Source organism: Oncorhynchus gorbuscha, linkage group LG21, assembly GCF_021184085.1.
Source record: "Oncorhynchus gorbuscha isolate QuinsamMale2020 ecotype Even-year linkage group LG21, OgorEven_v1.0, whole genome shotgun sequence".
NCBI lineage: Eukaryota > Metazoa > Chordata > Actinopteri > Salmoniformes > Salmonidae > Oncorhynchus > Oncorhynchus gorbuscha.
The window spans coordinates 55,976,258-55,992,457 of record NC_060193.1 but is presented as its reverse complement, the minus strand read 5'-3'; the positions used below and the strand labels follow the sequence as shown (position 1 = coordinate 55,992,457).

At 48.1% G+C, this 16,200-nt stretch overlaps 1 protein-coding gene across 9 annotated transcripts in view; it reads right to left on the bottom strand.

Annotated features, from left to right (window-relative positions):
- LOC124008157 (guanine nucleotide exchange factor DBS-like) overlaps positions 1-16,200 on the bottom strand; it is a 106,794-nt gene that overhangs the window by 3,867 nt on the left and 86,727 nt on the right. For 7 of the 9 annotated variants that reach the window (XM_046319215.1, XM_046319216.1, XM_046319209.1 and 4 more), the window contains 13 exons: positions 15,813-15,972; positions 12,650-12,794; positions 11,944-12,010; positions 8,430-8,545; positions 8,042-8,204; positions 7,704-7,922; positions 7,331-7,552; positions 6,656-6,827; positions 6,457-6,529; positions 6,256-6,356; positions 5,908-6,000; positions 5,654-5,710; positions 5,347-5,421 (listed from right to left, as the gene is read on the bottom strand). In XM_046319215.1, coding sequence (XP_046175171.1) covers positions 5,347-5,421; positions 5,654-5,710; positions 5,908-6,000; positions 6,256-6,356; positions 6,457-6,529; positions 6,656-6,827; positions 7,331-7,552; positions 7,704-7,922; positions 8,042-8,204; positions 8,430-8,545; positions 11,944-12,010; positions 12,650-12,794; positions 15,813-15,972 — 1,663 coding nt within the window. The remainder of the gene's footprint in view (positions 1-5,346; positions 5,422-5,653; positions 5,711-5,907; positions 6,001-6,255; positions 6,357-6,456; positions 6,530-6,655; positions 6,828-7,330; positions 7,553-7,703; positions 7,923-8,041; positions 8,205-8,429; positions 8,546-11,943; positions 12,011-12,649; positions 12,795-15,812; positions 15,973-16,200) is intronic. The other 2 variants (XM_046319214.1, XM_046319217.1) reach the window with 2 other exon arrangements.

The following is a 16,200-nucleotide window of genomic DNA, read 5'->3' as shown; positions in this document are numbered from 1 at the left end:
TTTACTCTGCTTGCATGATGGTCACACAGAGATATATTTTGGGATGATGGGGAGTTGACATGGTGCTGAGATGACTACAGTGAGAGAGGGTCAGGATGGCTGGATGACTACAGTGACGGAGGCTCAGGATGGATGACTACAGTGACGGAGGCTTAGGATGGATGGATGACTACAGTGAGGGAGGGTCAGGATGGCTCGATGACTACAGTGACGGAGGCTCAGGATGGATGACTACAGTGAGGGAGGCTCAGGATGGATGGATGACTACAGGATGGATGGATGACTACAGTGAGGCTCAGGATGGATGACTCAGGATGGCTGGAATGACTACAGTGAGGGAGGGTCAGGGTGGCTGGATGACTACAGTGACGGAGGCTCAGGGTGGCTGGATGACTACAGTGAGGGAGGGTCAGGATGGCTGGATGACTACAGTGACGGAGGCTCAGGATGGATGACTACAGCAGGATGGATGACTACAGTGAGGCAGGGTCAGGATGGCTGGATGACTACAGTGACGGAGGCTCAGGGTGGCTGGATGACTACAGTGAGGCAGGGTCAGGATGGCTGGATGACCTCGAGCACTTCCGGTTTGGAGCAGGGTCGTATAACTTTTTAATTTTTAATTACATTTCATTACATTTCATTATAGCACAACGGTTTGATTTGTCTAATCTTAGCGATTTCTTCTTAGCTAGCTACATAGCCGTCTTTGTATCAAAGATAATTGCGTAATTATCGTATTTCGCCGTCCTAACGTAGTCTTCACTAGCCAGCTAGCTAACGTCCACTGATTAGCTGCACTGGAGAAACTATTACACTCAACTGAACGACTTGATTAGTGTAGTGTTAGCTAGCTACATAGCTGTCTTTGCCGTCTTCGTATCCGAAATAATTGTGTAGTTTAGAGTGTGTATTCTTAGAGTGATTATCTTAATTTACCGAGGTTAGCTATCCAGCTATTTGTCGTCCTTAACGTAGGAGACTCTGCTAGCTAGCCAACAGCTAGCCAACAGCTAGCCGACAGCTAGCCAACGTCTACCGAATAGACTCACAACCCGGTCGCATTCACAGGTAGTATCACATTTTCATTTCATTTCATTACAGTACAACGGTTTGATTTGTTTGATCGTAGCTAGCTACATAGCTAGCTACATAGCCGTCTTTGTATCAAAGCTAATTGTGTAGTCTAGAGCGATTTTCTAGGTTAGCTAGCCAGCTATTGTCGTTCTTTTAACGCAACGTAACGTAAACAACACTGCTAGCTAGCCAGCTAGCCCCCGAATAGCAGCACTGCAGAAACTATTACACTCAACGGAACGACTTGATTAGTGTAGTGTCAACAACGCACCCACTGCCAGCTAGCCTACTTCAGCAGTACTGTATCATTTGAATCATTTTAGTCAATAAGATTCTTGCTACATAAGCTTAACTTTCTGAACATTCGAGACGTGTAGTCCACTTGTCATTCCAATCTCCTTTGCATTAGCGTAGCCTCTTCTGTAGCCTGTCAACTATGTGTCTGTCTATCCCTGTTCTCTCCTCTCTGCACAGACCATACAAACGCTCCACACCGCGTGGCCGCGGCCACCCTCATCTGGTGGTCCCAGCGCGCACGACCCACGTGGAGTTCCAGGTCTCCGGTAGCCTCTGGAACTGCCGATCTGCGGTCAACAAGGCAGAGTTCATCTCAGCCTATGCCTCCCTCCAGTCCCTCGACTTCTTGGCACTGACGGAAACATGGATCACCACAGACAACACTGCTACTCCTACTGCTCTCCCTTCGTCCGCCCACGTGTTCTCGCACACCCCGAGAGCTTCTGGTCAGCGGGGTGGTGGCACCGGGATCCTCATCTCTCCCAAGTGGTCATTCTCTCTTTCTCCCCTTACCCATCTGTCTATCGCCTCCTTTGAATTCCATGCTGTCACAGTTACCAGCCCTTTCAAGCTTAACATCCTTATCATTTATCGCCCTCCAGGTTCCCTCGGAGAGTTCATCAATGAGCTTGATGCCTTGATAAGCTCCTTTCCTGAGGACGGCTCACCTCTCACAGTTCTGGGCGACTTTAACCTCCCCACGTCTACCTTTGACTCATTCCTCTCTTTTGACCTCACCCTCTCACCTTCCCCCCCTACTCACAAGGCAGGCAATACGCTCGACCTCATCTTTACTAGATGCTGTTCTTCCACTAACCTCACTGCAACTCCCCTCCATGTCTCCGACCACTACCTTGTATCCTTTTCCCTCTCATCCAACACCTCCCACACTGCCCCTACTCGGATGGTATCGCGCCGTCCCAACCTTCGCTCTCTCTCCCCCGCTACTCTCTCCTCTTCCATCCTATCATCTCTTCCCTCTGCTCAAACCTTCTCCAACCTATCTCCTGACTCTGCCTCCTCAACCCTCCTCTCCTCCCTCTCTGCATCCTTTGACTCTCTATGTCCCCTATCCTCCAGGCCGGCTCGGTCCTCCCCTCCCGCTCCGTGGCTCGATGACTCATTGCGAGCTCACAGAACAGGGCTCCGGGCAGCCGAGCGGAAATGGAGGAAAACACGCCTCCCTGCGGACCTGGCATCCTTTCACTCCCTCCTCTCTACATTTTCCTCCTCTGTCTCTGCTGCTAAAGCCACTTTCTACCACTCTAAATTCCAAGCATCTGCCTCAAACCCTAGGAAGCTCTTTGCCACCTTCTCCTCCCTCCTGAATCCTCCTCCTCCCCCCCCTCCTCCCTCTCTGCAGATGACTTCGTCAACCATTTTGAAAAGAAGGTCGACTACATCCGATCCTCGTTTGCTAAGTCAAACGACACCGCTGGTTCTGCTCACACTGCCCTACCCTGTGCTCTGACCTCTTTCTCCCCTCTCTCTCCAGATGAAATCTCGCGTCTTGTGACGGCCGGCCGCCCAACAACCTGCCCGCTTGACCCTATCCCCTCCTCTCTTCTCCAGACCATTTCCGGAGACCTTCTCCCTTACCTCACCTCGCTCATCAACTCATCCCTGACCGCTGGCTACGTCCCTTCCGTCTTCAAGAGAGCGAGAGTTGCACCCCTTCTGAAAAAACCTACACTCGATCCCTCCGATGTCAACAATTATAGACCAGTATCCCTTCTTTCTTTTCTCTCCAAAACTCTTGAACGTGCCGTCCTTGGCCAGCTCTCCCGCTATCTCTCTCTGAATGACCTTCTTGATCCAAATCAGTCAGGTTTCAAGACTAGTCATTCAACTGAGACTGCTCTCCTCTGTATCACGGAGGCGCTCCGCACTGCTAAAGCTAACTCTCTCTCCTCTGCTCTCATCCTTCTAGATCTATCGGCTGCCTTCGATACTGTGAACCATCAGAGCCTCCTCTCCACCCTCTCCGAGTTGGGCATCTCCGGCGCGGCCCACGCTTGGATTGCGTCCTACCTGACAGGTCGCTCCTACCAGGTGGCGTGGCGAGAATCTGTCTCCTCACCACGCGCTCTCACCACTGGTGTCCCCCAGGGCTCTGTTCTAGGCCCTCTCCTATTCTCGCTATACACCAAGTCACTTGGCTCTGTCATAACCTCACATGTTCTCTCCTGTCATTGCTATGCAGACGACACACAATTAATCTTCTCCTTTCCCCCTTCTGATGACCAGGTGGCGAATCGCATCTCTGCATGTCTGGCAGACATATCAGTGTGGATGACGGATCACCACCTCAAGCTGAACCTCGGCAAGACGGAGCTACTCTTCCTCCCGGGGAAGGACTGCCCGTTCCATGATCTCGCCATCACGGTTGACAACTCCATTGTGTCCTCCTCCCAGAGCGCTAAGAACCTTGGCGTGATCCTGGACAACACCCTGTCGTCTCAACCAACATCAAGGCGTTGGCCCGTTCCTGTAGGTTCATGCTCTACAACATCCGCAGAGTACGACCCTGCCTCACACAGGAAGCGGCGCAGGTCCTAATCCAGGCACTTGTCATCTCCCGTCTGGATTACTGCAACTCGCTGTTGGCTGGGCTCCCTGCCTGTGCCATTAAACCCCTTCAACTCATCCAGAACGCCCGTCTGGTGTTCAACCTTCCCAAGTTCTCTCACGTCACCCCGCTCCTCCGTTCTCTCCACTGGCTTCCAGTTGAAGCTCGCATCCGCTACAAGACCATGGTGCTTGCCTACGGAGCTGTGAGGGGAACGGCACCTCAGTACCTCCAGGCTCTGATCAGGCCCTACACCCAAACAAGGGCACTGCGTTCATCCACCTCTGGCCTGCTCGCCTCCCTACCACTGAGGAAGTACAGCTCCCGCTCAGCCCAGTCAAAACTGTTTGCTGCTCTGGCCCCCCAATGGTGGAACAAACTCCCTCACGACGCCAGGACAGCGGAGTCAATCACCACCTTCCGGAGACACCTGAAACCCCACCTCTTTAAGGAATACCTAGGATAGGATAAGTAATCCCTCTCACCCCCCCCTTTAAGATTTAGATGCACTATTGTAAAGTGACTGTTCCACTGGATGTCATAAGGTGAATGCACCAATTTGTAAGTCGCTCTGGATAAGAGCGTCTGCTAAATGACTTAAATGTAATGATGTAAATGACTACAGTGAGGCAGGGTCAGGATGGATGGATCACTACAGTGAGGCATGGTCAGGATGGATGACAACAGTGAGGCAGGGTCAGGATGGCTGGATAACTACAGTGAGGCAGGGTCAGGATTGCTGGATGACTACAGTGAGGGAGGGTCAGGATGGATGACTACTGTGAGGGAGGGTCAGGATGGATGACTACTGTGAGGAAGGGTCAGGATGGATGACCAGAGTGAGGCAGGGTCAGGATGGCTGGATGACAACTGTGAGGGAGGGTCAGGATGGATGACTACTGTGAGGCAGGGTCAGGATGGATGGATGACTACAGTGAGGGAGGGTCAGGATGGATGGATGACTACAGTGAGGCAGGGTCAGGATGGATGGATGACTACAGTGAGGGAGGGTCAGGATGGATGGATGACTACAGCGAGGCAGGGTCAGGATGGATGGATGACTACTGTGAGGGAGGGTCAGGATGGATGGATGACTACAGTGAGGCAGGGTCAGGATGGATGACTACAGTGAGGCAGGGTCAGGATGAATGACTACAGTGAGGCAGGGTCAGGATGGATGACTACTGTGAGGGAAGGTCAGAATGGATGACTACTGTGAGGGAGGGTCAGGATGGATGACTACAGTGAGGCAGGGTCAGGATGGATGACTACAGTGAGGCAGGGTCAGGATGGATGACTACTGTGAGGGAGGGTCAGGATGGATGACTACAGTGAGGGAGGGTCAGGATGGATGACTACACTACAGAGTCAAACACAGGTATGACATGGACTAGATAGAATACCTTTACACCCAAAGGGAGATGGGTCACTCTTAATCTCGTGGCTTTTGGCCTTATGGTCAGGGCTAAGGGGGGATCCTGTTGGCCGAAGAAGAGAGACAGAAGAGAAGGAAACAGAGAGAAATTATAAAGCGAGCAATAGAAAAACAGCCGTGAGAGAGGGAAGAGCTTCCTGACACTGACTAGAATAATTAGCTACTTGCTAATACTATTGGAGACATCTAAATAATGAGGCTGGGGGACAGGCCTACTAAAACAGACACTCATTCTAATATTTGATGTATTAACTGCAAACTACACTGTAGTATACCTGGTTGAGAGAATACCATTGGTAATGTTAGACTTTTACCAGCAGGGTGAAGAAATTCTGCAAAGGAAAGCAAGCCAAAATATCATTCTTCAAAAGCCCTGATGCAGTCGACTACTGGAAAGGATGTGTCCTGTCTAAAATCATATTAGGGGGGTAGGTGAAGAGAGCTTGGGGTTGACGTCAAAATGGAGAACATATCTTTGCCATATATGATGACGACAACATGGGGGACGCCTCCAGGACACTAGTGTTACCTTTCTGACTCTTCAGATTGCTGAAGCCTTGAAGGGTAAAACGCTTTTTAACCACTGATGCCCTGTCAGTGGTGGGACTGGTGACGGTCTCCTCTACAACCATGGTAGAGAAAGAGGGACAGGAAGGAGAGACAGAGTAGAGTGGTTTGAAGAGGAAAAGAAGAGGAAGAAAGCTCAGATTAAAGGAGGAACAAGGAAGGAGGAAGTAGGAAAAGATTCAAGGGCGGCTTGGGTACCTAACCAGACGAGGGGGGTCACTAAAACGGCAACAGAAGTTTGCTTCCTTGTCAAGAGCATTTGATAGAAGTAAAAAACATTTTCTTTAATCAACAAAATAGGGCAACTCACCTTTGTGTTTTGGGGAGGAGGGGGAGTTGGGGTCGGAGTTGACAGCATCTGTCTTCTTCTCATCTCCCTTCTTCACGCTCTTCTGACAGTTCCTAAATGGACTAAGAGGGAGAAACAAACAGGTGAAAAAGAGAAGAACCAACCATGTTGATTCCTTCTCTGTAACTGGCTCTAGCCATGGTTCTCTCTGTAAAATCTGACCTGAGACAGATAGGTGGGCTGTTGCTGGTTGGACTGGGAGACATTGTGTCTGACGCCTTCTTTTGACTAGATTCTGGAACAAATCATCACAGTTACTAACAGAACACAGACACAACAACAGAGAATTTAGCATCCAGATGTGTATCAACTCTGGAATGTGTGTGCGTGTGTCTGTAATGCCGCAGATCCCCTATCTTACCCCTGCAAGCCTTCAGCTGGCCAGTCAGAACCTTCCTGATCTCGTTCAACCAAGATGTTTTGATCTCAGGTGTCGCAGCCTGGACGATAAACACCTCCTCTCTGGAATTACACCAGATCTCAAACTTCTTGTTGTCACCCTTGGCGCTCTCCGTGATGCCCACCACACTCATCTGTTAGAGAGAACCGAAGAATATTACACTTCTATATCACTGTTGAACTCATAACATACTATAGATCCAAATAAAAATCCAAGGAGAGCCAGCCAGCCAGCCAGACAGACTGGCAGACAGACTGCCAGAAAGTCAGACAGGACATTGAGGAAGTGTTTGAAGCTGTACGAGGGGGCTTTGTCGTAACCCTCCCACAGACAATGAGCCAGCCAGCTGGACATAACCAGACTCACGTTGAGGGAGTGTTTAAAGCTGTAGGACGGGGCTTTCTCGTAACCCTCCCCCAGTCAGTGAGCCAGCCAGCCAGACATAAACAGACTCACGTTGAGGGAGTGTTTGAAGCTGTAGGACGGGGCTTTCTCGTAACCCTCCCCCAGTCAGTGAGCCAGCCAGCCAGACATAAACAGACTCACGTTGAGGGAGTGTTTGAAGCTGTAGGACGGGGCTTTCTCGTAACCCTCCCCCAGTCAGTGAGCCAGCCAGCCAGACATAAACAGACTCACGTTGAGGGAGTGTTTGAAGCTGTAGGACGGGGCTTTCTCGTAACCCTCCCCGCTCTCCTCCCGTCTCTTACAGAAGAGCAAGGCTTTTTCATGCAGGAACAGGTGTCTCTGCATGGGCTTAAAGCGGGCCAGGTCCTTGACCTTAGCGTGACCTTTCTTGTGTTCCGTCCACACGTTGAACGACCCCTGCATCAGCAGCCTGCCCAACTCCGTCAGGCTCCCCTGGGGATCAATAAATGAACACAACCAATCAATCACAAGTAGGAAAGGTAACTGAGCGCTGTCTGTGGTACAGAAGATGTTACACGGTTGGGTACATTTTTCCTCTCCACCCTAAAGCATGAGGAGAATAGGGGTGTCGTGGTTAGCTGACCTCATATCCTGTGATGGCGATGAGGTGCATGGAGTCGTTGACGGCCTTCAGGATCCCCAGGATGGAGGACAGCGCCTCCTGCAGGTCCTCTGAACCCTCACAGCCCTTACTGTACTTCAGTAACTCCTTCAGTATCAGCTGGTATTTGGTTATCCTCTGGACTGGCTTGAGGAGGTACGAGTCCAACCCCAGTTTGTGTTCCAACTTTCTCTGGCACTCCTTCGTAAAAACAAACAATCACACATCAATACAATTTTTTTTACAAGCTTACAGTATACTGAGCTTGAGGATCCTATCCAATATACACTGAGGGTCCTGACAGAAAGGTGAAAGGTTACCTGGAAGAAGGCGCAGTCGGAGCACTGTCTCCACAAGCTCTCGGAGCGAGGTTTGTTCTGACAGTACTTCTCATAGATCTGCAGGTCGCCCATTCTCTCCAGGAAACAGCGTCCCACCAGCTCAGGGACGTCTGTGTAGGTCTCCAGCTCCCTGAGGAATGTCCTGATGAGAGACAGACAGACAGCGGGACACAGGTTAGTACAACCAAGGTTGGGAAGCAGTGGGGGACTTGAGGTAATGTTAACCAAATTAAATATTGTTAAAATTGGTCCCTATAAATCGATATGGTTGAATGAATGTGCCTCTTCTGTTACAGCTGTTTACAATGACAGGACATTACTCAGTAAACATTATGTAACATGGGTGCTGCAGTGGAGTAAAAGTCACCTCTTGTGAAACTGGTAGATCTCTGGCATGTTGCCAAACAGGACATCCTTCCTGTTGAGCAGAGCACTGGGGAGGAGGTGAGCCATGGCTGGGTTGTCCATCTCTGCAGCATAACCCTGGAATAACAACACATACTAAAATTTTAACAATTAAAAAAAAACTATTTTCAACAATAACACACACACATATATATATACATATATACATATATATATATATATATATATACACTGCTCAAAAAAATAAAGGGAACACTTAAACAACACAATGTAACTCCAAGTCAATCACACTTCTGTGAAATCAAACTGTCCACTTAGGAAGCAACACTGATTGACAAAAAATGTCATATGCTGTTGTGCAAATGGAATAGACAACAGGTGGAAATTATAAGCAATTAGCAAGACACCCCCAATAAAGGAGTGGTTCTGCAGGTGGTGACTACAGACCACTTCTCAGTTCCTATGCTTCCTGGCTGATGTTTTGGTCACTTTTGAATGCTGGCGGTGCTTTCACTCCAGTGGTAGCATGAGACGGAGTCTACAACCCACACAAGTGGCTCAGGTAGTGCAGCTCATCCAGGATGGCACATCAATGCGAGCTGTGGCAAGAAGGTGTGCTCTGCCTGTCAGCGTAGTGTCCAGAGCATGGAGGCGCTACCAGGAGACAGGCCAGTACATAAGGAGACGTGGAGGAGGCCGTAGGATGGCAACAACCCAGCAGCAGGACCGCTACCTCCGCCTTTGTGCAAGGAGGAGCAGGAGGAGCACTGCCAGAGCCCTGCAAAATGACCTCCAGCCGGCCACAAATGTGCATGTGTCTGCTCAAACGGTCAGAAACAGACTCCATGAGGGTGGTATGAGGGCCAAAAGTCCCCAGGTGGGGGTTGTGCTTACAGCCCAACACCATGCAGGACGTTTGGCATTTGGCAGAGAACACCAAGATTGACAAATTCACCACTGGCGCCCTGTGCTCTTCACAGATGTAAGCAGGTTCACACTGAGCACACGTGGCAGACGTGACAGTCTGGAGACGCCGTGGAGAACGTTCTGCTGCCTGCAACATCCTCCAGCATGACCGGTTTGGCGGTGGGTCAGTCATGGTGTGAGGTGGCATTTCTTTGGGGGAGTGCGCAGCCCTCCATGTGCTCGCCAGAGGTAGCCTGACTGCCATTAGGTACCGAGATGAGAACCTCAGACCCCTTGTGAGACCATATGCTGGTGCGGTTGGCCCTGGGTTCCTCCTAATGCAAGACGATGCTAGACCTCATGTGGCTGGAGTGTGTCATCAGTTCCTGCAAGAGTAAGGCATTGATGCTATGGACTGGCCCGCCCGTTCCCCAGACCTGAATCCAATTGAGCACATCTGGGACATCATGACCCGCTCCATCCACCAATGCCACGTTGCACCACAGACTGTCCAGGAGTTGGCGGATGCTTTAGTCCAGGTCTGGGAGGGGATCCCTCAGGAGACCATCCGCCACCTCATCAGGAGCATGCCCAGGCGTTGTAGGGAGGTCATAGAGGCATGTGGAGGCCACACACACTACTGAGCCTCATTTTGACTTGTTTTAAGGACATTACATCAAAGTTGGATCAGCCTGTAGTGTGGTTTTCCACTTTAAATTTGAGTGTGACTCCAAATCCAGACCTCCATGGGTTGGTAAATTTGATTTCCATTGATAATTTTTGTGTGATTTGTTGTCAGCACATTCAACTTTGTAAAGACAAAAGTATTTAATAAGAATATTTCATTCATTCAGATGTAGCATGTGTTATTTTAGTGTTCCCTTTATTTTTTTTGAGCAGTGTATATACAGTGCCTTGCGAAAGTATTCGGCCCCCTTGAACTTTGCGACCTTTTGCCACATTTCAGGCTTCAAACATAAAGATATAAAACTGTCTTTTTTTCTGAAGAATCAACAACAGGTGGGACACAATCATGAAGTGGAACGACATTTATTGGATATTTCAAACTTTTTTAACAAATCAAAAACTGAAAAATTGGGTGTGCAAAATTATTCAGCCCCTTTACTTTCAGTGCAGCAAACTCTCTCCAGAAGTTCAGTGAGGATCTCTGAATGATCCATTGTTGACCTAAATGACTAATGATGATAAATACAATCCACCTGTGTGTAATCAAGTCTCCGTATAAATGCACTTGCACTGTGATAGTCTCAGAGGTCCGTTAAAAGCGCAGAGAGCATAATGAAGAACAAAGAACACACCAGGCAGGTCCGAGATACTGTTGTGAAGAAGTTTAAAGCCGGATTTGGATACAAAAAGATTTCCCAAGCTTTAAACATCCCAAGGAGCACTGTGCAAGCGATAATATTGAAATGGAAGGAGTATCAGACCACTGCAAATCTACCAAGACCTGGCCGCCCCTCTAAACTTTCAGCTCATACAAGGAGAAGACTGATCAGAGATGCAGCCAAGAGGCCCATGATCACTCTGGATGAACTGCAGAGATCTACAGCTGAGGTGGGAGACTCTGTCCATAGGACAACAATCAGTCGTATATTGCACAAATCTGGACTTTATGGAAGAGTGGCAAGAAGAAAGCCATTTCTTAAAGATATCCATTAAAAGTGTTGTATAAAGTTTGCCACAAGCCACCTGGGAGACACACCAAACATGTGGAAGAAGGTGCTCTGGTCAGATGAAACCAAAATTGAACTTTTTGGCAACAATGCAAAATGTTATGTTTGGCGTAAAAGCAACACAGCTCATCACCCTGAACACACCATCCCCACTGTCAAACATGGTGGTGGCAGCATCATGGTTTGGTCCTGCTTTTCTTCAGCAGGGACAGGGAAGATGGTTAAAAATGATGGGAAGATGGATGGAGCCAAATACAGGACCATTCTGGAAGAAAACCTGATGGAGTCTGCAAAAGACCTGAGACTGGGACGGAGATTTGTCTTCCAACAAGACAATGATCCAAAACATAAAGCAAAATCTACAATGGAGTGGTTCAAAAATAAACATATCCAGGTGTTAGAATGGCCAAGTCAAAGTCCAGACCTGAATCCAATTGAGAATCTGTGGAAAGAACTGAAAACTGCTGTTCACAAATGCTCTCAATCCAACCTCACTGAGCTCGAGCTGTTTTGCAAGGAGGAATGGGAAAAAATGTCAGTCTCTCGATGTGCAAAACTGATAGAGAGATACCCCAAGCGACTTACAGCTGTAATCGCAGCAAAAGGTGGTGCTACAAAGTATTATCTTAAGGGGGCTGAATAATTTTGCACGCCCAATTTTTCAGTTTTTGATTTGTTAAAAAAGTTTGAAATATCCAATAAATGTCGTTCCACTTAATGATTGTGTCCCACTTGTTGTTGATTCTTCACAAAACAAATACAGTTTTATATCTTTATGTTTGAAGCCTGAAATGTGGCAAAAGGTCGCAAAGTTCAAGGGGGCCGAATACTTTCTCAAGGCACTGTATGTATGTATATGTATTACTACATTTAGGACAGTAAGTGGAGTAGTGGCGACCTCTAGCGGTGACACACCTGCAGTACACAGAGAAGCTCCTCTACGTACGCCCTCTCAGTCTCCAACAGCTCGTTCATTACATGTCTGTAGGAACAAAACAACAACATTCTATTTAACATCAACATATTGTATTATTATTTTGATAAACTATACCAAGTATGAAATATCTAACTATCTTTCTAACCATCTCTTTTCAATTGTGTTTCACAAGAGGATGAATTGATATTGTTTTTTAAAATATATTTTTTCACCTCCTTTTTCTCCCCAATTTAGATCTTGTCTCATCGCTGAAACTCCCCAATGGACTCGAAGGTCGTGTAATGCGTCTTCCCAAACATGACCCGCCACACCGCGCTTCTTAACACCTGTCCTCTTAACCAGGAAGCCAGCTGCACCAATGTGTTGGAGGAAACACCGTCCAGCTGACGACCGAAGTCAGCCTGCAGGCGCCCGGCCCGCCACGAGTCGCTTTAGCCCGATGATCCAAGTAAAGCCCCCCCGGCCAAACCCTCCCCTAACCCTGACGACACTGGGCCAATTGTGCGCCGCCCTAAGGGACTCCCGGTCACGGCCGGTTGTGACACAGCCTGGGATTGATCCGGGGCTGTAGTGACGCTTCAAGTGCAGTAGACCACTGAGCCACTCGGGAGGCCATTCACTGATTTATTTTAAGGCATTTCAGGCTATAGTATGACATCATTGACCTTTGACCCCTGACCCTACCGTCGTAGCACAGCCAGGTTCTCCTCCTCCTCAGACAGAGAGCCGTGTCTGCTGCCGTCGTTCTGTACCTGGACCTCCACTATTCTGCAGTTTTCTACGTTCAAGATGTTGTCCTCTGCATTCCTTGACTCTTGACTCCTGTGAGCTACAAGAAACAGAAAGACGGGATAAGAACTACTCATCTGAACTACAAACAACCAACAAAAAAGTCATTTCAATCAATCAATGATATATTGTTGGGGAATGAGATATTGTTGAACCTTTTTGGGATAGGGGGCAGCATTTTCACTTTTGGATGAATAGCATGCCCAGAGTGAACTGCCTCCTACTCTGTCCCAGATGCTAATATATGCATAATATTATTAGTATTGGATAGAAAACACTCAGACGTTTCTAAAACTGTTTGAATGGTGTCTATGAGTATAACAGAACTCATATGGCAGGCGAAAACCTGAGAAAAATCCAACCAGGAAGTGGGACATCTGAGGTTTGTAGTTTTTCAAAGCTTGGCCTACCAAATACACATTGAGATATGGATGAGGTTACACTTCCTAGGGATACCACTAGATGTCAACGGTCTTTAGAAACTGGTTTGAGGATTCTACTATAAAGGAGGGGCTCATGAGACCTCTTTGAGTCAGTGGTCTGGCAGAGAGCCTTGGTCTCATGAAGCGCGCACCCGACAGACTTCCAGTGCTTTTCTGAAGACAAAGGAATTCTCCGTTTGGAACATTATTGATGTTTTATGTTAAAAACATCCTAAAGACTGATTCCATACATCGTTTGACATGTTTCTAAAGGACTGTAACGGAACTTTTCGAGTTTTTGTCTGGATGAAGTGCCTGCGCCTCATGAAGATGGATTACTGGGCTGAACACACTAACAACAAGTGGCTATTTGGACATAAATGATGGAACGTTATGGAACAAATCAGTCATTTATTGTCAAACTGGGATTCCTGGGAGTGCCTTCTGATGAAGATCATCAAAGGTAAGTGAATATTTATGGTGTTGTTTCTAACTTTGTTGATTCCAAAATGGCGGATATTCCTCTGGCTGTTTTGGGTTGTGAGCGCCGTTCTCAGATTATGCTTTTTCCATAAAGTTTTTTTGAAATCTGACACAGAGGTTGCATTAAGGAGAAGTCTATCTTTAATTCTGTGAATAACACTATCTTTTATCAATGTTTATTATGAGTATTTCTGCAAAATCACCAGATGTTTTGGAATCAAAACATTACTGCACGTAAGGCGCCAATGTAAACTAAGATTTTTGGATATAAATATGCACATTATCGAATGTATTGTGTAACATGATGTCCTATGAGTGTCTTCTGATGAAGATCATCAAAGTTTAGAGATTAATTTGATCTATATTTCTGCTTTTTGTGACTCCTATCTTTGGCTGTAGAAATGGCTGTGTTTTTTTGACTTGGCTATGACCTAACATAATCATATGTTGTGCTTTAGCTGTAAAGCATTTTTTAAGTCAGACATGATGGGTAGATTAACAAGATGTTTATCTTTCATTTGCTGTATTGGACTTGTTAATGTGTGAAAGTTACATATTTCAAAAAAATATTATTGAATTTTGCGCGCTGCCTTTTCAGGGGAATGTTGTCGAGGGGTTCCGCGCTAGAAAGGTTAAGGCACAATTGCAATTCTTACATGCCACTAGATGGCAATCAGAAACAGGAGAGACTACTGCTGACCTGCAAAACAACTCGTAGAGTCAGAACCAGAGAGACAGGGAGGGAAAGGTAGAGTCAGAACCAGAGAGACAGGGAGGGAAAGGTAGTCAGAACCAGAGAGACAGGGAGGGAAAGGTAGAGTCAGAACCAGAGAGACAGGGAGGGAAAGGTAGAGTCAGAACCAGAGAGACAGGGAGGGAAAGGTAGAGTCAGAACCAGAGAGACAGGGAGGGAAAGGTAGAGTCAGAACCAGAGAGACAGGGAGGGAAAGGTAGAGTCAGAACCAGAGAGACAGGGAGGGAAAGGTAGAGTCAGAACCAGAGAGACAGGGAGGGAAAGGTAGAGTCAGAACCAGAGAGACAGGGAGGGAAAGGTAGAGTCAGAACCAGAGAGACAGGGAGGGAAAGGTAGTCAGAACCAGAGAGACAGGGAGGGAAAGGTAGTCAGAACCAGAGAGACAGGGAGGGAAAGGTAGTCAGAACCAGAGAGACAGGGAGGGAAAGGTAGTCAGAACCAGAGAGACAGGGAGGGAAAGGTAGAGTCAGAACCAGAGAGACGGGGAGGGAAGGGTAGAGTCAGAACCAGAGAGACAGGGAGGGAAAGGTAGAACCAGAGAGACAGGGAGGGAAAGGTAGAGTCAGAACCAGAGAGACAGGGAGGGAAAGGTAGAGTCAGAACCAGAGAGACAGGGAGGGAAAGGTAGAGTCAGAACCAGAGAGACAGGGAGGGAAAGGTAGAGTCAGAACCAGAGAGACAGGGAGGGAAAGGTAGAGTCAGAACCAGAGAGACAGGGAGGGAAAGGTAGAGTCAGAACCAGAGAGACAGGGAGGGAAAGGTAGAGTCAGAACCAGAGAGACACAGAACCAGAGAGACAGGGAGGGAAAGGTAGAGTCAGAACCAGAGAGACGGGGAGGGAAAGGTAGAGTCAGAACCAGAGAAACAGGAAGGGAAAGGTAGAGTCAGAGCCAGAGAGACAGGGAGGGAAAGGTAGAGTCAGAACCAGAGAGACAGGGAGGGAAAGGTAGAGTCAGGGGAGGGAAAGGTAGAGTCAGAACCAGAGAGACAGGGAGGGAAAGGTAGAGTCAGAACCAGAGAGACAGGGGAGGGAAGGGTAGAGTCAGAACCAGAGAGACGGGGAGGGAAAGGTAGAGTCAGAACCAGAGAGACAGGGAGGGAAAGGTAGAGTCAGAACCAGAGAGACAGGGGAGGGAAGGGTAGAGTCAGAACCAGAGAGACAGGGAGGGAAAGGTAGAGTCAGAACCAGAGAGACAGGGAGGGAAAGGTAGAGTCAGAACCAGAGAGACAGGGAGGGAAAGGTAGAGTCAGAACCAGAGAGACAGGGAGGGAAAGGTAGAGTCAGAACCAGAGAGACAGGGGAGGGAAGGGTAGAGTCAGAACCAGAGAGACGGGGAGGGAAAGGTAGAGTCAGATAGTGACGACCAGTGTGACATGTGGCGCAGAGTGTGGTATTCACCAGGAGGGGACATGGGGAACTTGATGATGGCTTCAGGCCTGGGAGCCACTGGTTGGACGGGCCGTGTCTGTTTGGCTGCCAGCTTCTTCAGACTGACCCTCCTCTTCTCAAACATCTCCTGCATGGACACCTGCTTTTGAAACACCTTTTCCACCTGCTCCTGTTAACACACACAGAGGGGAGGGAGGGTTAAATGCTGACATTTTGAGGGTGTAGCTCAATAGTAAAAGATGTCTTCCTCTCCTCGTCTCTATTCAATCGTTTGATTATACTTGGGGCCAGGAGTTTTTCCTGACCACGTGGAGAGGGGAGGAAAAACCTGGAAAAATATCTCGACCTCCTGGTCACGTCTCGTGTTCAAAACAACTGGCCCACCAAATACAATGTT